General features: G+C 40.1%; 1 protein-coding gene across 1 annotated transcript in view; it reads right to left on the bottom strand.

Moving 5' to 3' along the window:
- Positions 1-4,867: 4,867 nt before the first annotated feature.
- znf804b (zinc finger protein 804B) overlaps positions 4,868-23,134 on the bottom strand; it is a gene marked incomplete at both ends in the record, with an annotated part of 45,873 nt that continues 27,606 nt past the window's right edge. The window contains 3 exons of the mRNA XM_079241100.1: positions 4,868-8,786; positions 11,668-11,798; positions 19,909-20,046. Coding sequence (XP_079097226.1) covers positions 4,868-8,786; positions 11,668-11,798; positions 19,909-20,046 — 4,188 coding nt within the window. The remainder of the gene's footprint in view (positions 8,787-11,667; positions 11,799-19,908; positions 20,047-23,134) is intronic.

Genomic DNA, 23,134 nt, shown 5'->3' with positions numbered 1-23,134 from the left:
GAAGGGATTAGGAGGGAAATCATCAGAATTTGCAGACTTAAAGCTGAAACCAGTTAAACGGAAACAGGAGGAGGGAGATCAGAGCTTGGAGCAGAAAGGAGTTTGAGAGGCAGCACTAATGTTTATTCATACATTCACATGTTCATTTGTGCAGATTTTCTCCTTGACGTCGTGTTCAAGCACTCACAATTACTTCAAGGTATGCGTGCAATACATTCAGCCCCTCAAAGATGCTGCTCAGGGGGTTTGTGAATCATGGACACTCCTTAGATGCTGAAGAGGCGTATGAGTAGTCTAGGGAACAGAAGACTGGAATTAAAATGGAGCTCCCTGACCTATCGACAGGAGCTGTGTGGCACCCGTCTTTTTTTTAAAACTTTGGGCACGAATTCAAATGAAGTTGTCAGTATAATTGGAACGATGGTTATCCACCACAAAGGTATTCTTGAGAGCCACTCAAGGAAGCCATGAGTCAAGTGATTATTATCCTCTGCTGTGAATCTCCTTGCTGTACAGAATGGATTTCCACTTGATTCAGTGTGCCTGACATGAGAAAGCTGATTGACAGGTACTGCCGTTAATACAGCTTTGTGTGCTTAATGTAATCATTAAAGAGGATCTAGGTAGTCGTAGACTGTATTTTTTCCCTTCCCTGTCATCAATATTGCAAAAAGTCATTTGGCATCACGCGACTTGGTTGATTTTAAGCAAAATACTTATTTAGGAAAATGTTTATTTATATGGCAGACACTCATTACGTCTCAAAATTAGAAGGCAGAAAGTAATCTCCGTCGTTTATTTGTGTTTTTCATCAACAGGGTTATTTTAGGTGATCCTGCTGTTGCCGTTGTCTCGTTGACTGAACGCGTTCATGCTGTCTCTGCACGCTCCCAGTCTGCATGTGTGCTGTTTTGGCTTTGTGTGTGCACACACATAGTAATCTATGGCGGGAACATCTGTCTCTCAGAGATAACATAACCAGGGAATTAGCCATGCTGTCTTACAACTGAGCATCACATCTCACTATTACAGCCCCCTTAAATTCTACCCTATTACACCTCCATGTGTGTTCAGACAAGTGTAAGCAATGTGCTGACAGTGCCATGTCCTTGGAGGTCTGCACCGAGTTTAAGAATATCACCGAGCCCACGACCGCCTATAATCCTTAAATCCATTGACGGCTGGAATTCATGTAGTTATTTCTACATAATAACAAGTCCTACATAAGCAAGTCTTGCCTTGACGACAGAGCAGAGCAAACAGTAGGTGAGGAGAACAAAACAAAGCACGAGGTGGTGTTCTGTTGAATAAAAGTGCTTTTTCAGGCTCAGAATTATACACAGTGATATGTTGTTTTGATGTAAAAACTCTAAACAGCCTGAATCCAATTACCTCTCTGTATATTGCTCCTGCAGTGAGAGCGGAGTCTCCTGACACATTGGTGGTGACAGATTACTCTTTGAACTGTACTTTTAGAGGAGTTCAAAAGCTCACAAAAGTTAAGAAGTTGATGCATGAAAATAGCAGGAAACGCAGAATGCTATATGATAAAAATGATGAGACGCAGAGGTCACCAGGCTGTTCAGGTAATGGAGATTAGCGTCTTTAGCAGCTTACTTTTCTTTTTTTTTTTTACCTGCTGTAAATGTGACATCTCAGATCAGTTGGAAACAATCTAACTGGAGTTGAATGACAAGGTTCTTTGTAATCACACAATTAGGTTCATTATGTCCACTCCGACTTTTTTTTTTTTTTTTATCAGTGAATTTTTTTTAGATAGCAGCTATTTTCTATGAAGAAAAAAACCTCATATAACAAGGTTCTTTATAAACACTCATGACTTGAATAAACTTGAAGGAATGTCATTAAAATGAAAATGTATGGAGGGTCTTTTTAGCTTTAACAACACAGTGACATGCTTCATGCTGTCAAGATTTGTGCAGTACAGAGGTAATCAAAATACTGGCCTCTGAATGAGTTGCATTGAGGGGATAAAGTGCAATTGTGCCTTTTTTCAGTACAGTCAAAGAACAACTACAGAAACTGAATGTAGCTTCTGACCCGGCTGAATCAAAGAGAAGGATGGGAGGCAGACCACAAAAAAGGGGGAAAAAAAGAAAATAAGGGAGCAAGAAATGGAAAAGTGACGCATTTATGCAACGTTGCAATTTTGGATCAATGGATCATTCAGCACAAGCTATAGCCAAGCCACAATCTAACAATCAAATGTGGTACCAATAAAAGAGATCAAGCCTGAGCACTGAGCTCTCTGCGGCCGCCGATGCATTTGACTGAGTGCCAGCTTCAGTTTTTATTCCTCATTAGTTCTCAGAAGCGGATTGACTGAGGAAACTGCTTCCTCTCCATCATAAATCACCCCACTCTCCTGTGGGCACACACGCAGCAGCAAACATGAACACACCGGGGGGCAAATCTCAGGGCTTAGGTAATGGTTTAATCAGTCACTGACAGAAAGTACGGTGATATTGTGATTAGTAATTTCCACATGACCGCTGTGTGAATGGCTCTGTGAGAGAGAGAGAGAGAGAGACTCCAGATTTTATGTTGTATTAAAGTGCAGATATCCTTCACATAGAAAAAGTCACTTTCTGTTTTACAAATTTCAAAACAGCCTCTACATTTTTTATTGTTAATCATATGTATTTCTGCAAGTTGCTTGTGCTATTTTCTGTATTTGTTTATACTCCATAGAAGAACAAAAAAAATGGATTTGGACATTTTCTTTTCTTTTTTATTTGCTACCTTATTGTCGGTTTTCGAGGACTGCAAAGTTGTAACACATCGGAGTGACTCTAAATTAAACTCTTGGAGAAGAACACAGCAGTAGGGTGTGTGTATGTCAGAGAATGAGAGGTACAGATAGAGAGGTTTGATGCTGTAACAGCTGCTAATTATTGCTGCTCTATATTTCACACAGTCTGTTTGATCTCCTGTCCTGTGGAGAGAGATAGGGATTCTCTGTTTCTCACAAACTTAAACACACGCTTACAAGCTGAGAGGTCACGAGGAGGAGAAAGCACACTTCTGCTCTAATTACTGACTCTGCAAGAGTTAACTTATATTTCCAGCCAGCACCTTGGGAGGGGAAGAACATGTTTTGTACCTTGTTTTTGTGTTTGTATGAATGTCACTCCTCAATGTAGGCCTGCATGTGCTGAACTGAGTTCACTGATATCACAGAGGGCAAATCAATCCAATTTCTCAAAGCACTCTGGGTAGTCTAAGTCCATAGACCATCTGGATGCCGTTCTGTTCTCTTCAGTGTTCTGCTCCCTGAGTGCTGGCCGCTGCAGATATCAACTATTTGGCAAGCTGCTTTATTACCAGGCTTGAATGCATAGCAACAGTTACCATCATCCATAAACCTTGGCAAGACATGGAAGAAAGAAGCTCATCTGTTTTATTAATGATGCAAAAAGGTTGTCTCTTTTTTTACTCACTTATGTGTTTTCTGCTGTTTTGAAACATCTTGAAATGGGGTTAAAGAAGCATTCATCTTTGGATAAAATGACTTAAACGTTGAGCCATAAAAAGACTAATAAGATGTACAAATTTTCAAGGACATAGTCCTCCTTTGTTTCTGACTATAAAAATACTTCCATACTGTTTTTAACTGGCAGATAAATTTTATCAGAGGTCATCAATATCTTTTCATTTATGCCTTTAGGTTGATAAGGATGCATTCTATACACAATGAACATGTTAACAGTGTGCACATACACAGTGATGAGGACTCACAGGGAGAAATCTTTTTGTTAAAACTACATTGTTCTGTGACATAATACTGTTGCGCTTTCTATGTCTCATTTTTTAATAGATTAAACCAAGTAGTATTAATGTTTTATGTAGACTTTGTTGCAACATCTTGCATGGTCAACAAAAGAGAGACAGAAAATGATTTTTTTTTTCTCACACTTTATTAATCCAGTCTTTCATTCAAGATGTGCACATTCATGTGCAGGATTGAGGGAAAAAAAAACAAACCAAAAAACAAGTAATTTCTCTCTTCAAAAGTTGTATAAAACATCTATAACTGAAGCCACTGGGAGTGGAATTACCAGTGTAGAAATGATCAATGTGAAATTTACATTTTATTTTTATGATTTTAATCTGATATTCAATTATATAAATACAGTTATCATTTACTGTCATCATATTTACACTATCAGGATAAAGCAGGAAAGTAGTCATTGTCCCTTCTGAAGTGAATTTATGTCTGGTCAGTATTACTCATATCTTACATGTTCACACAAACACAACAGATGTAGGGTAAAATTGGCCTTTCCAGCTCCTCCTGGTCCTTGGAATATTATTTATGTTGAAAGTCAATGCTATCTCAGATAACCTGTATGAAATAAAGATAAGGGAAGAGTATTATGACTTTCTCTTGTTACTCTGTCCCTAGCTTGAAGGGTACTTCAAAAGGCAGCTGGTCTGACTGTGGCTCAGAAATAGAGGATGATACAAGCCCAGCTTGTCTTTGAATAGCAGGTGCACCTTTCCCTTTTATTCTGGTCCTGAATGAGGAATGAAGGCAAAAGCAAAGGATCAAAGTCTGTTTTCTCACTGTCAGCTACAGCACAGTGGAGGCTAAACGGAGAAACAAATTTTCATCTGCAAACAGTCAATAGTTGGGCTGTTTGAGTATACGAACACATGTGAGTATGTGTGTGTGTGTGTGTATGTGTGAAGGCATATGTGAATGAAAGTTGGAGCTGATGCACGTAAAAGCACTGACACAACCCAATTTCAAAAATCCGGCTTTTCTTCAACCATTTCATCTCGTTCTCTCACTGTCCAATGTTGCCAAGAAAGATTAATCAACATGGCAGCCACTCTGGGAAAATCATAACGCCTTCTGTTGAAACCTCACTGGCCAAGATGCGTCCATGAAAGGCTGTGAGTTCAAAGGTTGCAGGGCTACTGGGGAGAGCAGAGTGAGGGGCGACGCATGGAAAACTGGAGATTGGGGAAGCAGTGGAATAGGATGATGGGAGAGTAAAATAGAGGGAAACAGTGAGGAGATGGAGGGGTGGGAGGGGTGAAGAGGATGAGGGAGGGAAGGAGGATGAGGGTTTGGATGTGGGTGTGGATGGATGGCAGCAGATGGGGATAAACAAGGAGACGGGGAGTGGGGAGGCATGGAGAGAGCTGTGTGTTGCAAAATGATGTGATGGAGATTAGACAGAGGGGGAGATGGTGGGAGATGGGTGAGGTTTGGGACTCCCAGAGGCAGGGCTTGTGTAAAGCTCTCCTGTGGGCTCACATGTGGGTTTGGGAGACCGACATGGAGAGCATGTTGGACTTGTCTTTGCATCGAATCTGTGTGCATTAACTGAGTTTGAGGCTGTGCAGAACTGTGCAAAAGTGCATGTGTATATTCCTCTGAAGTCACACAACCCCCTATCTGTGTATAGCTTGTCTGTGTGTGTGTCTCTTCGCCTTCTTGTGTCTTTTCCAGGACTTTCTGCATGTGCTCTCTTGCCTGCTCTTGCAGGAGACGATATTTGTCCATTTCCTCAGCTGAAAAGCTGATTGCTGGAGCAGCCTCTCCTCCTGTCTGTTTATTGTCAGTCCTAATCTGTGACAGGCAGAGATTTGGCATGCTGCTTGGATTTGACTCAGCAATTTCTAGAGGACATTTTTGACTGTCAGGAGTTGTACCAGGATTCACTCTGTAGCTCTTTCCTTCCTCTTGTTTTCCCTTTTCTTGACTCTTTTCCCGACCTTGTTTTCCTTTTGCCTTTCTCTGGATTGAAGGAAGTTTCCCGATGAGAGGAAACGGCAACATTCTTCCTGGTTTCTGTGGGAGAGTCTTACTTTGACATGGTCCTGACAGAGTGGAGCGTCCGCTGGCAAGGTCTGACTGTGAACTGGTCTCCTTCGGCTGTGAGGGGCTTCTGTCGCGGCAGTTCATGTCGAGGCTCGGAGCTCTTTGAGCTGATCTGTGGGGAGAGGACTGAGACAGGGGGCCAGAGGAAACGGCATATGAACTGCACACAGGGCTGCTCTGCTTTCTGACCTCCTGAGAAACCTGAGCAGGTCTCGAGGACGTCCTGCCAGAGTTGACCGTAACCCTACTTCCAGTGACTTCTGAGGAGGTACTGCTCCTGCTCCACTCACAGCTCAGTTCCGACATGGTGATGCTGCTACAGGGACTACAAGAGCGAGGGCTGTGGCATTTGCTGCCCTCTGTTCCAGTCACACTGTGACAGCTGTGTGAATGCCGGCTTGTCCACCACTCAGGACTTGAGAAGTGCCTTGAACTTGAGTGTCTTGTGACTGCACATCTCCACATGCCTGGGCTGTCTCTGTTGTCAGAACTTGTCCTGGAGCCTGAAATGGACCTGTGTGTTCCTCTATCTTCCCAACTGTCGCTGCTGCCCCATGTCCATCTGTCCACACTGCACCTGTCCCACTCTACATCCTCCGTACTAAGATGCCTGCACCTTCGACTCCAGCTACCAGGACTAGGGCTAAACCTTGCTACATAATCCCATTCCATTGCTCTGTTTCTTGAGCTCCAGCCAGTCCCAGACCTATCCTCCTCCCTCCCTCTCACCCACTCCCACTGCTCTGCATCTGAAATCAAGCTTCTGTCTCTGCAGACTGAGTTTCCTCCCATTTTCCTCTCGCTCTCATCCCAGACTCCACTATTCCTCTTACTATGAATGAAAGTCCTGTCCCCATGGAGGACTTTTCTCTTTTTCGTCGAGCTGCTACCACAGCTGTTGTCAGGGTAACAGCAGTCAATGAAACTCCTGGGGTTGCTATGGTGACCCCTTTCCCAAAACAGCTTTGAGTTACAACCCGGTGAGAAGGAACGTAAGGAGAAATGAGACCGCCAGGGAAAAGTAACTGCATCTCTGTCTAGCTTTCTGTCCGCCTCAGCATTTCTGTCTTGCATGTGTCTGGTCAGCTGGGAGTAGCCGCTGGCGTGTTCTGCATGCTCTCTGCCTGGTTGTGACTTGAATTCAGTGCCGTGGCTCCTATGAGGCCTCCTTCTCCTAACAGAGACAGATACTGGCTCAGCCCCCCATGTTCCCAAGAGACAGTGACTTCTTGCTTTAGCCACCCCTCTCACCCGTCTAGTCTCTCTATGCCTCCCTTTCTTTTCCCACCTCTCTCCAGCTTCTCCACTGCTCTCTCTTGCTGTGGAAACTGTGGAGACAACACTTCTCACTTTGCACTTTGCTAATGGGCGTTTATGTGAGGCCTTTTCCTTCTCAGCCCTTTTCCTCTTTCTCAGCTTGTGTTTTTTAGAGGTGGCTTTCTTCTTTTTGCGCGACACTTTTGGGACACGCACATACGGCTGTGGTGCATTGGCACACTTGCACATTGTCTCACTCCCACATTCACACCTGGATGGGCTGATGCCCATCCCCCGTGTGCCAGGTTGGGTGACAGACTCTAATTTACAGCTCAGGGCTGTGATGGCTCTCTTCCTGATCCTTCTTGCACCCTCTAATCTGCCTCCCAGAGGATTCTGGAAGTTGGTGTCAGAGGTTTCACACTGACTGGGGTCACACGGAAGGGAGTCTGCTCTCTCACAACCCTCCCGACTTAGTGTGCAACTTCCTCTTTCGGCTTCTGCTTCTGATGATGAAAGTTTTTTGTCTTGAAGGAGCAGATGTGCTTCTTTCTCCAAACTGATAGTTTGCTTCAAATTCTCTTCCTCTTTTTCATGTCCATGTGCTCTAAATTGCTGTTTTTGTAAATAGGAATTAGCGTCTTGTGCACGAACAGCTGGAGCGCATGGATTTGGTTCACCTGAAAGAGCACACACATGACTTTGTTCTGACTTCTGCACATCCTCTGTAAGTATTTCAGGTGGTTGAAGGTTTAAGCAAAGTGGGTTGCAGCTGTAGGAGACGTGTGGTTGACACGCGGTGAACTTAAGCAAGCTGACAGGCCATCTCAGATGGGTCGAACCATCTTTCCCCTGCACAAACACAAAATGACTTGCCTCCCTCCCTTGCTCTCTTTCTTGCTTTCTCTCTGTCTCTCTGTCTTTATATTTGGCGTCCACGTGTGCCACTGATAGTGCTGTTCCCCATGCAGTCACCTGGGTCTGTGATTGTGAGACAAGTGACTCATCGCTCTGATTATTATTGGCTCCCGTGGAAATAGAAAAATGTTCTTTTACTATGTCTCCTTTTTCTATCTGTTCCTCTTCTCTCGAAAAGTCTCTAGGGATGGGCTGAATGTCGCTTCCTAAGACACTGTCAGAGCTGGACTTTTCCTTTTCTCTCTCCCTCAGTCTCCTCTCATCTGCTTCTCCGATCTCCCTGTCGATATCCTCCATTATCGCCTTTACTCTTTCTTTCATTTGTTCCCGCTTCTCCCTCTCCTCCTCTTCCAGGTCAGAGAAGACGGAGGCAGAAGGCTCCAGCCTTGGCCCTCTGCGTGAGAAACAGAAAGATACACCAAGCCTACCTCCCACTCTTCCCTGTGCAGGGAGTGGCAGCTGGGGACACAAGCTGTGGCAAGACTGGGAATGCACTGTCGGAGAGGCTGTGTCAGATGTAGAAGTGATTAGTGGGGACTTTGCTAAAGCGGTGGCTAGAGTTATTTGCGAAAGTGGTTGGCATGAATCTTCTGACTGTTGGCGTAGAGTCCTGAACTGTGTAGCTGGTGTTTGCTGAGTCTGCTTGAGGGTATCAGATTTGTCCTGAGGGCTGTTGTCTCTTTGGTGCACATCCTTATTTTGTTGGTGGCTAACAGCTCTGGTTGCACGCCTCAGCCCATGAAACCTTCGTGGGACTCTGCAAAAAGATGTGAAAAGACAAAATTGACTTCAGTTCAAATCTTCATTTTATCCTTGCTAATTATAACTTCTTAACACCTTAAAAAAAAAGCATTTTTTTTGTTGCAGTCAAAGTATGCTCCAAGAGCCTGTGAAATTACCTGGATGAGATGTGCTCAGTGTTCAGTGGTAAAGCGATTTTCATCTTAGAGGACAGTGAATAGTGTTTCTCTTAAAAATGATGCAATCCTAACCTTTGTCAACCCACAAAGCCATATATTGCCAGTATAACATCAAACTATAGTTTATAGCATAAAACCATTGAAAAATGAGTAATAATTGTTTATTCAGTTTTGTTTTAAACACCAAAAAATGTTTGTGGAGAGTGAAAGAAAAGCATTTCAAAATCCCATATAATAGAACTATCAGGCAATTAAGCAAAAATGTGATGTGCTGGTGCACTCTTCTACTGTGCAGTGACACCTGTGCACAGATTGTGAGACATTCACAGAAAAATCATAAAAGGGAAAACCTTTTCTGCTTCCCTCTAAACAAAATCCAGCATCAAAAGTTTGCAAATCAACATCTAAACAAACCTGACATATTTTGCAAACAAGTACACTAAATGAGTAAAAAATAGAACTTTCCCACCACTTTCAGAAAACTTGCTTTTGGATAAATAAAGTGTGCAGATTGCATTTAAAGCCAAATCTGCACAAAATAATGAAAATAACATTGAAAGTTAGTATTGCTGATGGCTTTTGTTGCAGCTAGTGGCACGTTGATCAAGATGGTTCAATTAACAGATATTGCAACATAAAAACAATAGTTGAGGTTAACGCGTAGCTCCTCAATCCTACATTCTACAGTTGTCTTCTATAGGAGGCATAAATACCCTTAAAATGACTCAAGAAGACCAGTGATTGCAAGTTCTGCCCAATTATCATTTAGGTACAGATGCATTGTTGCAAAAAACAAGTAAAAATAATCTTACAATTAATAATGACAGAAAGTTTCATAGTTGGAAATCAAATGGGATTTTTTAACAGTGGCGCTTAAACGTGTGTCTGTCTCATCTCTGTGTGTGTTTTAAAATGGTTTTACTTCTGTCTCACAGATTGACAATTTTCAGAAAGTTTGAATGAATGCTCCTCAAGGATCAATTTTAGCCCCAATACTTTTTTAATCCGTACATGTTGCCTCTTGGGGATGTCATCAGGAGGCACGGCATTGATTTTCACAGCTATGCTGATGATACACAGCTCGACATCACCGTGTCTCCTGATGACCTTGAGCCAGTTAATACTCTATTAAACTGTATTGTAATATAGTGCTGGACGAGAGAAAAAGACTTCAAACTCAACCAGGACAAAACTGAAGTTTTAATTATCAGTCCTGAATACAAGAGAGATTATTTCACCATCATTATGTAATTTCAGTCCTTCTCAGTGTGTGAGAAACTTTGGGGTTTTCTGGTACTCTGAGCTGGATTTTATTCTACGCATCAAAAATGTCCCAAAAACAGGATTTTATCATTTTAAAAACATCGCCAGAGTCCGCCCATTGCTCTCTCCTTCCTCATAAGTCTATTTCAAATGTGTAAGTACTTCAGAATTCACCAGTACATGTTGTGATAAGGACCAGAGGGCAGGAACACTGGTTTTAAAATCAGTGAATTGACTCCCTATGCGTTTCAGAAATTATTTTAAAGTTTTGTTTTTAGTACTAATGGACTTGTGCCTTTTTATTTCTCTGACCACTTTTAAATCATGAGCCCTCACAAACTCTGAGGTTATCTGGTGCCGGCCTTTTAGTTGTGCTCAAAATGAACACCAAAACTTACAGCAGGGCCTCTTTCAACAGCTGTGGTACATGTCTGTGGAAAGGTCTGCCAGAGAACCTGAAGGCTGCAGACTGTTTATGGTTTTTAGTTTAGTTTTTCACTGAATTCTACTTGATCTTAATTTAATTTTTTTTTTATTTCTATATTATTTATTTATTACTTTTTAGCAGATTATTTTATGAAGTCTTTATTGTGTATTTTCTGTTTTTGCTGTTTTTTTTCTTCTTTGTTCCTGTAGAGTTATTTGATCTTTGTTTGAACTTTTATAACTACAGTGTTTTTACATGGTGATCCTTCATACTGGTGGCTTAGCCTGCTTGGTCTGGGGTTTTCTTTTCTGTGGTAATTGCCCTTGTCCAGATGGCTGGGGGTCCTGCACGGCAGACCTATGGCTGTAGTACTGACTCTGGCCTGCCTTAATCTTGGTGGTTGTAGTAGCAGCCTCCATGGACATGGGTGGGCTTACTCCTGTTGTGATCCGATCACCAAGACATTGTTCCTCACAACACCATCAAGCCAATACTTTTGGCATTTTTATAATGAAAGACAGAAATGAGGGAATTCATGTTTGTGAAGAATTTTTTTTTTTTTTTTTTTGCGTTACCTTTGGCAGGAAAAGTGCTTTATCATTAAATGCAATTTCCAAGGAAATAGGAGCAATTAATACAATTAATCAATGAATGATGTTCATCTTGCTTTTTATTAGCAGATTTGATTGTTTTAAAAATGAAAACTCAGCAAAATATTTCATTTATCATCTTTGTTGTATCATTTTAGTAAGCAAATGTTTTTTCCCTTAGTCCTCTAAAACTTCATCTCCTTCACCTACAAATCATCCAGTGACAGTGTGTCAGCAAGAATGTGTCTTTATGTTATATTTACCTCACCTGTGGCCTATCTAGGCCAAGTGAGCGCTCTCACATATGTGCTCGCATCCATCAAATCTAAGAACTGTTGACTGGATGTGACACACTCTAACCCCTCTGGACTCCTGCCACTGGTCTCATTACACACACACTGCCACAGACACACACAAATACACACTCCTCCCACTCACCGCTGGGTTTCTTGTTGCAGCTGTGCAAGTTGGTGCAGACGCCTGAGAGCCTTCTCCTGCTTTCGCTGGTCCTTCCATGATTTGGAGGCCACATTACGAACAAACTCTCTGTGCTTCAGTTCCTTCAGCCTCTGCAGGATGTGGACATAAAGGAGTAGGTTGAGGATTAAAGAGAGGAGTAGCAAGAGTGGGGCAGAGGAGAGAGAGAGAAGTTAGTTTTAGGAAGCTCTCTGCTGGCACCTGTCTTTAAAACGAACAGTCAGCAGTGTTTGCAGACGTTCCCCTTCAAAGCTCTTCTGCAATTATCTCCATTCAGCCTTGAAGAAAGGCTCTTTCTTTCCACACGCAGCTTGACAGCAAATACAACTAAACAGGAAGTAGTTGACACAAGATGCAATTGACATGATGGAATAAATGATGATGCTCTGTGAAGGGTTGGAGTGACATGTTATTATTGCTAAGTAAAAATGATGGCGACCCACTGAATTTCAAAGGACATAACTTGCCATTCAGTTGCCACAGCTTTGTTTATGAAAAGGTTTATTTCACTGACAAATTTTACCTAGAAAAATAGCAGTTTTACTCTGGAAAATAATAGGACATTTGTATGATCATTTTAAAATGACATCCTGAAGTGGCTCTGTGGTACAACCAATAACAACAACTGAAAGTATATGAGCAAATCTTTAGACATCACAGAAAAGTAAATATAATAAAAAAAACTTAACTGACTAAAAGAAAAGGAGGAAGTAAAGTACTGAAATAATGTAACAAGCATAGAAGCACAAATAATGGAAAAAAAAATTCATTAAAAAAAAAAAAATCCAACAACAAAAAAAACATCCAACAGCAAAAGTTTTAGAAATTTGCTCCCTAAAATGTTTTGTTTCACTTTTTTGTTTCACTTTCTATAATGCTCCAACAAACCAAAGCTTTTCTTGTCATGTTTATTTATTTATTCTTTTAAAGGGCTTTGGATCTCTTATATACAGTCACCTTAAGGCTCTCACATAGCAATATGACATAAACAAAAGATTCTGATTATGTGCAAACAAAATCACACTTGAGGCAGCATGAAGACGCCTTCAAACTGCTAACCAAGATGCAAAGCAAATATTTCCTCAAAAAGACATCAGTACAGAAGGGGTGTCAATATGTCATTATATACACAGGGGAAACATGAACAACAGAGAAAAAAGAAAGAAAACAAAACAAAGTAGCACATGTATGTTTTCCATGTGCCTAGCAGTTGGTCTTATTTTTTCCACATCGTTATTGTTGGGAATAAAAACAATAAAAAGAGAAAGTGTGCAGCGTTCTAAGCTAGCTGTTTGCCATCTGTTCTGCCTTCCTTGTTGTGCACTCAGTGCTGCACTCAGAAAAAGCTTTTTCACCAAGACATGGTACGCTGATTTTGCAGGCTGAATCAGCTGAATTAAGATATTTAGAGTCTGATGGTGCTGACATTGCACACAGAAGCAGACATTTACCGGTGCTCCAAATTTATCCAACCGCCAAAATGTTGGCTTGGTGTATAAGGCCTCTTAGATTTCCCTCAGTACTTTAGTAAAGATATTGAACTTTTGATCTGGAGATCCAAGTTCAAGCCTAATGTGTGGGACCATTATTTTTGCATTTAAGTTGTTTTTCTGTAGTTTGAGAGAATCCCACAAACAGGTCTTTATTGTCTCTGGCTTCATGTGGCATTGATGGGAACATCCTATGTTCATTCTCAGTGAGCTATGTGCTAGATGGATGCTACGAAAGTTTGCACTGCTCATGCAGGTTAACACCATTCTTCTCCTCAAGAGAAAAGCTAAAACATACTGGGTTCAACACATCATGTCATCTTAAACTGAGAACTTGGATGCTTGTAAGCAGCATTTCCATACAGGAAAGAAAGAAATTAAAAAAGAAATTGAAGTCATGGGACAAATTTTGAGCTTTTGGTTTAAAACAGCAACTCAATTTATTTATTTAAAAAATTATTAATCAAGTTATTATTCATTCACTCATTAATTAATTAATTAATTAATTCATTCATTCAGTCCCACTATTTATGTAGGTGAAGACATAAATGAAGGCAAACATTTATGACAGGACATGGTTGTCCATGTATTTTTGAAGTATAAGATCCAGTAGAATATAAATGAAATATCTGTGGGTGGTTAAATGGTTTTTGCCCAGACATGTGCCTGACATTTGGCAGTTTCTGTAAAAGGCCACAGTCCTTCTTTTAAACCTTTTATTTATGTATTATTTTGAAAATCCTGCGTCTCTTTTTTTTTTTTTCATTTGAGTGATGGGAATATTTTTAAAAGGAGCAACCTTGTGGCAAGCTTGTGAAAATGTAATGTTATTGGATTTCCAAGGTTGTCATGAATTGTGAAAGGCTTAAAACACACTCTTTCACAATATCATCCCTGCACTTTGAATATAGCGCCAAAGGGTACTTCGCGCATCACAATGTGAAGCCAAGGGGTTTTGACAAACATCAGTATGTGATGAATTGGGAGTGAGACCAGGCGCTATCTATGCCTGCTTGATTATGTCAGAGGCACATGAAGAAGGATGCAAGAAAAACAACAGGGAACAATATTATAATTGCAAAGCTCCTCATTTTGAAGAACCTAGTGCATCTTTACCTACATTTTAAGGGAGGCCAATTAAAAATAAACTCATCTTTATGTATGTCAGTGTTTTCTGTTTTTTTTTTTTTCCACCCACTGTTTTATCTGTGTATTTCTGTGAAACTATGTGTCTCCAGCCATGGGTGCTCCTTGGGGAACAACGATTTGTGCCTCTTTCTCTGGTTTCCTTTTCTGACACACTTTAATCCATCCTTTATCCATCCTTGGCAGGTGTATTTGTGTGTGTGTGCGTGTAACACTAGTGTCCTTCTTTGGTCTGGAAATGAATGAAGGGGTAACGATGGACTGAGGCGTTCAGGAAAAGCTGCAATATTTTGCACCGCAGTCCATTCGCCATCTTTTTTCATGTTTCTAAGTATAATTCTTGAAACTTCCGTGTAAAATCCACCCATGGCTTACAAACTCAGGATTTGTTGTTTACTTTACTTATTTGGGAAGGTATCTTGTAGTATAGGTTGTGACAGGATTACACCACACATACTTTTAGATTATGCTAGGTTATTATCTGCCTATACAATATGTATCTCATGCACAGACACACACACACACACACACACACACAATCACATGCACTTGTCAGATTAGCTCCTCTGACATCAGATTTATTTATACACTCACTCTTTTTCACACCCAGATCTAATGCAGGAGCTGACAGTTGTCAGGTTAATCTTAGCTGAGTCTTACACAAGCTGGTGTCTTTTTACATTATCGCGCAATGCTTAACATCCCACTCTCCCCACACTGAAGATAACATTAGGTATGTGCCACTGGGAATGTAGGTTTGGATCCCTGAAACACACGTCCTAGATGCTTGAGCATTGTAGATGTTTGTGATCATATCTCTGCATGTGTGTAGGAAGTACTGAGTGGTTTTGATGCCAGACTTATTCTATGGGAAATATTAATCTTGTTCAAGCAAAGAGGCATGCATAATGAACTAGTTGTCAGACAGTGTAAAAGGGAAGAAAAAAGTAGGAAGAAAAGGATCAGAGTTGTTGTACTGTAACTGCTTATGGCAATGAATAGAAGAAGAAAAGAGGATCCTTGAAAAGATGGAATAAATGAGAACGACTGCCTCTTGCTTCCTCTTGCACTTGCCAGGTTATTGTTCTCTCTTAAAACAGGTCCCAGCGCATACAAACCTGTAGCTATATTTAGAGCCAAACAAAAAGGTTGTTCTCCAGTTCATTTTCATTGAATTCACAAGACTTACTTCTCTTATAAAATCAAAAGTAGTTATTTTATCCTCAACAATAATTAGATGTTCCAAACAGCACGAAGGGGTATCATGTCTGTTCTCCAATGTGTCAGTCTTGCAGTGACCTGTGTGGCACCTTGTGTATGACAAAGCCATGATCAATATACTTTTAGATGGGCTAAGGAGTACTCAGCTGAGTTAACCATGGATGAGTCAGACCTGATATAGAAGCACTTGGGTTAAAATGAAGGATGATGTGTTCTTAGCTAGCATGTGAGTGGACATGCTAATGGGCTGATTGCTCTTTTATTCAAAAGGATGTGTGACTCTTGTAATAAGCAATGTCTATAATCAGCAGCAAAGGGCGATATAGCCCTGAATTCAGACATGTTTATCCCTGAATCGATGGCAAAGAATGGAGACAGAGCAAACGCAATCAGCTTCCATTCTCCAAAGCCAATACTCCTGCAGGGAGGCTGTCTTCAGCTAGAATTTCATCTGTTGTCTGCTCTGCAGGCAGATCGTGCATGCATCGTTGTATTTGTGAGTGTGTGTTTCCACGGTGCCAGTGGCTACTGTCAGCTCAGTGCCTCATGCAGCTCGTTTCATGTGCCTGCCGCTGGCTAAAACAAAGCATTAACATTGGCCTGCAGTTGCTTCAATTCATTTTCAAAGAACAATGACAGAGAAGGAGCGGTCTTATTCAATGTTTATTTCATGATGCTCAGTGTGGGCGTTTAGAAGTGGGTAGCGGCTTGGCTTGGTTGAGACATTGCCTGTGTGTGAGGACAAGTGTGTACACGGGTAAGTGCATGTCTGTCTGTGCATGAGAATACATGTCTTGGCATGACAACAGCTAGCAGTAGGAGAATGAGCCATCAGCAGAACCTTCAGCTTGTTAGTCCAGAGTGGAGGTTGTGTGTGGATGTGGATGGGAAAGCAGGAGAGAACCTGCTGCTGGGGATTTTGCTAATGGTCCACTGGCCTCATCTAGTCCAATCTGGAATAATAGAATTATGCTCTAGGTATGACTAAAACCCTGTGGTTCATTTGGTGCTGAATATTTATTTCCTTTTTAAAGAAGGTACAAACAGCAGAACAGCAGAGTAAATTGTAAAAGTGTATTTATGCACTGGATAACTTTAAATTAGACTGTCTAAACTTGAATGTGAAATTTGTTGTATTATAAATATGAGACTTGAAACATTCTGGTTGCTTTAGTTACTGTTTTTGCATATTTGATTAGACCCCTTTTATATTTATTTATTAATCTAGGGACAATAAAAAGAAACAAAAAACATCAAGTACAACTGGTGTTTTGCAGAAGGAGTATTTAGCATTAACTTTATTCACATTTCCCACGCCTGGTTGGGCTTTTTAAAGTAGACAAAGAAAAAAGAAAGAAAGAAAAAGAAGAGAAAAAAACAAACAAAAAAACTTGATAATATAAACAACATCAATATAAAGCAGCAATGACAAAAATGTGTAAAAGAAAAAAAAAAAATCTGCTTTTTATAATCTAAAACTTCACACAAATCCACTCCACAAGCAACATGACCGTACAGACTCTTTTACATCCGTTAGGTGGGTAAAAGGTTTAAAATCTGTCATTTCTTTAAATTTGTTTGGCATGGTGTTGCAGGTACGACTGCCTTTTATTGAAAATGCTGTCTGTCTAAATGTGAATCAGCTGGAAGAGATTTTTACACTTATTACAGTCTGTTGACTGTTACCATCCTGTCTTTGGATGAATCTACAAAATCACTTTTGCTCTGAATTATTGACACATTTGAGCATTAATTTCAGAAAGCATAGACCAATGAAGCTTTCAAAATTTAGCAAATGATATAATTTTTGTGGATGGCAGTTATGAGACCAGATTAGGGTTTTTATCCATAATTTTGAGGGCTTGGTTGTATGAGTGTGTATGTTTTATTGATGAAAAGACTTCAGTGTAAGACAGTATGAATATGGGAAATGATCATACCATTTGTAGACGGGTTGCCTGGAGTGTAATTTATGATTATTTGAGCCAGTTTAGATTTTTCTGAAATTGCTTTTGATATTTTCCTAACAAGGTTGAGTTGAGAGGAGTTTGTACAGCTTCAAGGTATTCTGACACGACACTGATTTCTTCATTATTGATGTTGAAGGTTAATTTTCCTTTAAACTGTATATATACAGTTTAACATATATATATATATATATATATATATATATATATATATATATATATATATATATATATATATATATATATATATATATATGTATATATATATATATATATATATATAACACAGTTCTTGTTGCTTAGTATTTACACAATTTTACCATTTGGTTAATTGTATAACAATATGGATAGTAAACACAACTGTTATGAAAGTAATTTGCTTTTACTTGTTTTTAAACAAAACAGCTAATATTAAAACCCTCAATAAAACAGTTGAAGCAGCAGGAGTGTTAAGCTGTCTGCAAGTCACACCAGGCATGGTGTGTGCACACCTTCCCTGTGTGCAGCCTGAAGTTAATTAAGGCAATAAAGCCTATGTATCACTGAAACACTACTGCACTGCCGCTGCATGGTCAGAGAAGATGCACAGAAGCGTAACGCCTCTCACTTTAATAGGGTTCCTCTGGGAACCCATAAGTATCAAGACAAAGCCTTTCTGCACTTGTGTAACCCAGTCGAGCCATCAGGCCTGTAAAATAGGATTCTAGGGAAACAACCATTGAGTGCTCCAGTGTAAACCCCAACAGGTGAACACCCCAACCATGATACAAGGAGTAGTTCTGAGTTGCTTCAGCCATCACACACTACTACTACTACTTCACATCTGTCGCAGGCCTCGTTGTTTTATGCTTTAAACTCCCAAGTTCAAGTTTCTCACTTTTCTCTATCAGGCACATTAAGCTGGATTTAAACGTGCGTACGGTCAGTTACGGCATTACCGATGTATGCTCCGCATAGGTCTGCCGAGGCATGATGTACACCTCGTCCAGGCCTGACACACACCTCTGCTTGTTAGCAGTTACATTGAATTATTTCTGGATTACTGGAGCTTCTCACTGAGTTTTTGTTGTAAACACCGGAGAGAAACTCTAACATGACACCTTAACCACACACCTTAGTGCAAGAGCACACATCACCGGTGTAAGCTGCTCCGGTCCTGCCGTACGCAGACGTATCTGAGTATCCAGCTTTACTCTCAGCAGAAACTACAAAACCCCTAAATGTCACCTGTTGATTTTACAGACAAACTTCCCAAATATAAGTTTAATCAAAATACATCTCACAATGCTGTTGAAAACACCATACGTTACTTTAGATGGCGTCCTGACGTGTTTTGGGTCTTTTAGCTTCAGGTTCTCTTATTTTGAGTCACTTTTAAGTGGTCAGAAAGAAAATAGTGTTTATGTGTTTTTGCCACATCACAGCCAACACATGAAAAACTTTCCTGAATTTAATTAATAAATGCTGAAACTATTTCACACCAGAGTATGTAGCAGCTACATATGAATCTTATACTTTCTTCTTATAGAACTGATATATTCTTATGTCAGCTTTTACCGATGTCAGCATCCCGACTTTTATACCACTTGTAACTGTAACAAAGACTGAAATGTTGTTAAAAATTACTACATTTTCAAAGTTCCAGAAATGTTACGTACCAATGCTTCCCTCTGTAAATTGTCTTATAATTATAATTTGCATTGCTCACTGAGAAATTATTGACAAGCTAGAACTTGCTCAGAAAAGCTTTTAAAGAGGTGGAGCAAAAGGCAGCACACCAAAGACTGTACCAAATAAAAGAGAACAGAGTTGTCTTTCTGATTGGATTTGACATATAAAGTTTGCAAATACATGGATTATACTTTTTTTTTCAAAATGAGTATCAATAATGTCAGATAAGAGATAATATTTTGAGTTTGAGCTCGAGCCTCAGTTCAATGAATATGCGTCTTCCTTTAATAACATGCTCCTTGCTGTTTATATATATATATATATATATATATATATATATATATATATATATATATATATATATATATATATATATATATATATATATATATATATATATATGTATGTATCTATGTGATTCTTTCTGATGAAATGTTCCGTGGCTGTGTGAGTGCTTATAAGAAACGATGCAGTTGTCACACTTCCACTGATGGGAAACTGCACCCAGTGGGTTGACTGTCATGGCAATATAGAAAAGCTTATAGAAAAGCAGTCAGCACACATAATAATGCTACAGAGACACACCCAAATTCTACAATAATAAATCATGAAAAAAATGTCAGCTTTTTTCCATCTGTTTGTGTGTCATCACATAATATCAGTGTGTGTGTGTGTGTGTGTGTGTGTGTCAGGTGCATTTTCTGTACCTGTTTGTGTGCATGATCGTAGGAGTTGATGTGGTTGTCAAACTCCTGGTGTCTCAGGTACTGCTTGTCACACAACTCACAGTAGAAAAGAGATTTCAGATCCTCCACTGAGCAACCCAAAGGCCTCTCTGCACGTTCCTGGAGGAAAAAAAGACATGGAAAGAATGAGTGGAGGGATTGGAGATGGGAATGAGAGTCAAGAAAGAGGCATGAGCGAAGGCATAAAGGGTTAGAGGGGCAGAGATAAAGAGCGTGAGGCAGACTGTTAGCCATTTAGAGCAAATCTGCATCCCGGAGACATCAGCTATAATAGCCTCAACATGTGCTTCGCATAAAACTGTTAAACAGCATCCCATTAAAGTAAGCTGCCTTTGCTGTGACTGCTGGAGGTTGGACAAAGCTACTGAAGCCCTGTGCTCATGGCAGCTTGAGCCTGGGGGCACGTTTAATACAGCCACTATAACATAAAACCCGTGAATGTACCGTGATGGCAAATAAGTTGAGTCTGAGTGCTGAAAAAATGGCTACTGGCAGACAGCAAACCTGGCATCATTTTGACTTATGCACGCACATACACACACAATTGTGCATGTTAGGAAGAAAGTTGAGATACAGACATAAAGACATGAAAATACCACCAGGAAAGACAAACACAAACACACACACACACACGCACACACACAAATTGTGAAAAAGGCTCAAGGACCTGAGGGGATAAATTGCCTGTCTACATACTTGCATCAGCCAGAAGGCACTTTTTGGGTCCTGAGACATGCACAGTGCTTCGTACAATAAGCATGTTCACTTGCTTGTGTGTGTGAGTGTGTGCTTGTGTCAAATTGTGTGTGTGTGTGTGTATGTGTGTGTGTACATTCACGCCATGCTCTGCTTCAGAATGTAATTTCCCTCAGGCAAGGGGCTGCCAATAAACACTATTGAATTCTGTTGTACACTGACATGATGGGAATTTAATTTGAGGTTGTCACTTCTTTCTCCCCTCTTTTTCGTCTTTCCTTCTTTCTGTCCACATCCTCCTCTTCCTCCTCTCTTTGCTAGCTCATGTCCCATCCCATTTTTTTGGTATTTTTTCCTTTCCTACTTTTGCTCAGTCTTTTTCTCCTTTACTTTATCTCAGCTTTCACCCCCTCTGTTTGCGTGCTTCTCTCTTTCTGGTGTGCTTTCTCTCTATTTGGTGTGTTCTGGGTCATGCTGTGACAGACACTGTTGGCCCCAATTTGCTTCAGTAATATGTCTGCACACAGGAACAGGAGTGAGAAGCAAAAAGCATCGGGATGAGATCGCAGGCAAGCAGGATATGCCTGTCATTGCAAACTTAAATGCAGACGCCTACACAAACCACTTCTTCTTCTTCTTCTTCTTCTCCTTCTTCTTCTTGTCATTACTATTTATCAATAAAATCAGTTGTCTAATGACCAAGCTGCATCCAGGGAGAGATGTTGTCATTCTTCTGTTTCATCTGCAGGAAGGTGACTTGTATACACCATGGGTGAAGAGGAGGTTATTGGGGACTGATATATATTGATCCTGTGATTCCAAGTGGGTATGCGAGTGCTATGGTATTGATCTGCCCTGCTGGCTTAAGTCACTTCTAGGAAATGATCCAAACAAGAAGAGCAGCCTTCATTTGAGTTCTAGCAGGGTGATGAGAGCAACATTATAAATGCTATTTGCCAAGATTGAATTGGGACACTTTAGGTACACGCTTTGTATGTATTCTCCCTGTTATGTGTTTGCATGTGTATATTTTTTGCATGTGGTTGCCTGAGGATACCCGAACACTTTCCTCTCACCTCTCTGCGTGCTGTCAGGATAATTAATTTAGACCATGAAATACAGATAGGAGTGTGCATACAAGGGAAAAGGTGTGAATGCATCAAAGCATAAATATGTCCTGTGTGTGTGTGTGTGTGTGTGTGTGTTGTCTCAAGAGCCATTTCTTTGTGTCAGAGGCACCCTGAAAAGCCACTTTTTTTGTTCTACACTTTCATCAGACATGAAGGTCTTCACTTGCTTTAAATACACACACATTACCTTGCACGCCAACTCATATAAACCCACTTACGGCAATACATGTACACGCTAAGCATCCCTACACACACTTATGCATGCATAGTCACACACTATCTGTCAGCCTGATATACCGGTGGCAAATTAATGTAGACCTCAATTTACCTCACTAGCATAAATCTGTTTGCAGAATAAGCACAACTGATATATCAGCAGACCTAATCGGACAGGGATTGTTACAGATTTACGTGTTTCCATGCTTTTCTTGTCACTTAGCCCGAGTTTGTAGAAGAAATGCAATTTTCATTTCTGACTCTGCTACAAATAACAGTTATGATGGATCTAAATCAAAGTACCAGATACGCAACTGTAATCTAATATTTTGAACAAGTGCAGGAATGAGTGGTTTATGCTTGTTGTATTGGCATTTTATGTAAGCATTTGCCAGTTTACACCAAAAAAAAAACTAATGATATACAATATATTCACAAAAAATGTGTGGAAACAAAGACAAGACCCACTGAACTCCTTTTCGGAGCATCAAACTGAAAACTATGGCAGCACATTTCTAAAGATATTAATCTTTTACTTAATTATTATTATAACTTAATGTTTACTCTTTGGCGTTGATTTAAAAACAATATAATGTCCTTTACAGGTCCCTGTAAAGGGCGGCTTGGGCGCCTGCTTGGAGTGAAAGCTTTGGTCCTTCCAGCAAAAGCACACAATTACAAATGTAAACGAATTTGTCTTTTGGGAAGATGTTTAAAATTTTTACTTTAAAGTCTGGAATTCTTTTGCTTTTTTCCATGCACACAGCTTACAACATTAAAAATGATCCAGTATGATATGTATTATATTTTTGTGTGCTTGACTGGGATTTTCTTTGTGTACTTTCAGAAATTGTTTGGTTCAGCAACTTAATGTCTTCAAAAATTAGGTCAACTGATGACCTGAATATGGCGAATGGCGATGTTTTTCCATCAAAAGATTTGTTTTCTTTCCTGAGGGTATGCATATATTCCAAGATGACAATGCCACGTTTCATAGGGCTCAAATAGAGACCAGACTTTGACTCTACTGAGAATGCTTGAGATGTCCTGAAGAAGACTTTCTACACATCTGATTTATCCTTCATTACTACAAAATCTTTGTGGAAAAATAATATGTTTCTGGAAAAAAAGTAAAATGTGACATT

This window comes from Telmatherina bonti (genome assembly GCF_933228915.1).
Source record: "Telmatherina bonti genome assembly, chromosome: 5".
NCBI lineage: Eukaryota > Metazoa > Chordata > Actinopteri > Atheriniformes > Telmatherinidae > Telmatherina > Telmatherina bonti.
This window is presented reverse-complemented; position numbering and strand designations above follow the sequence as displayed.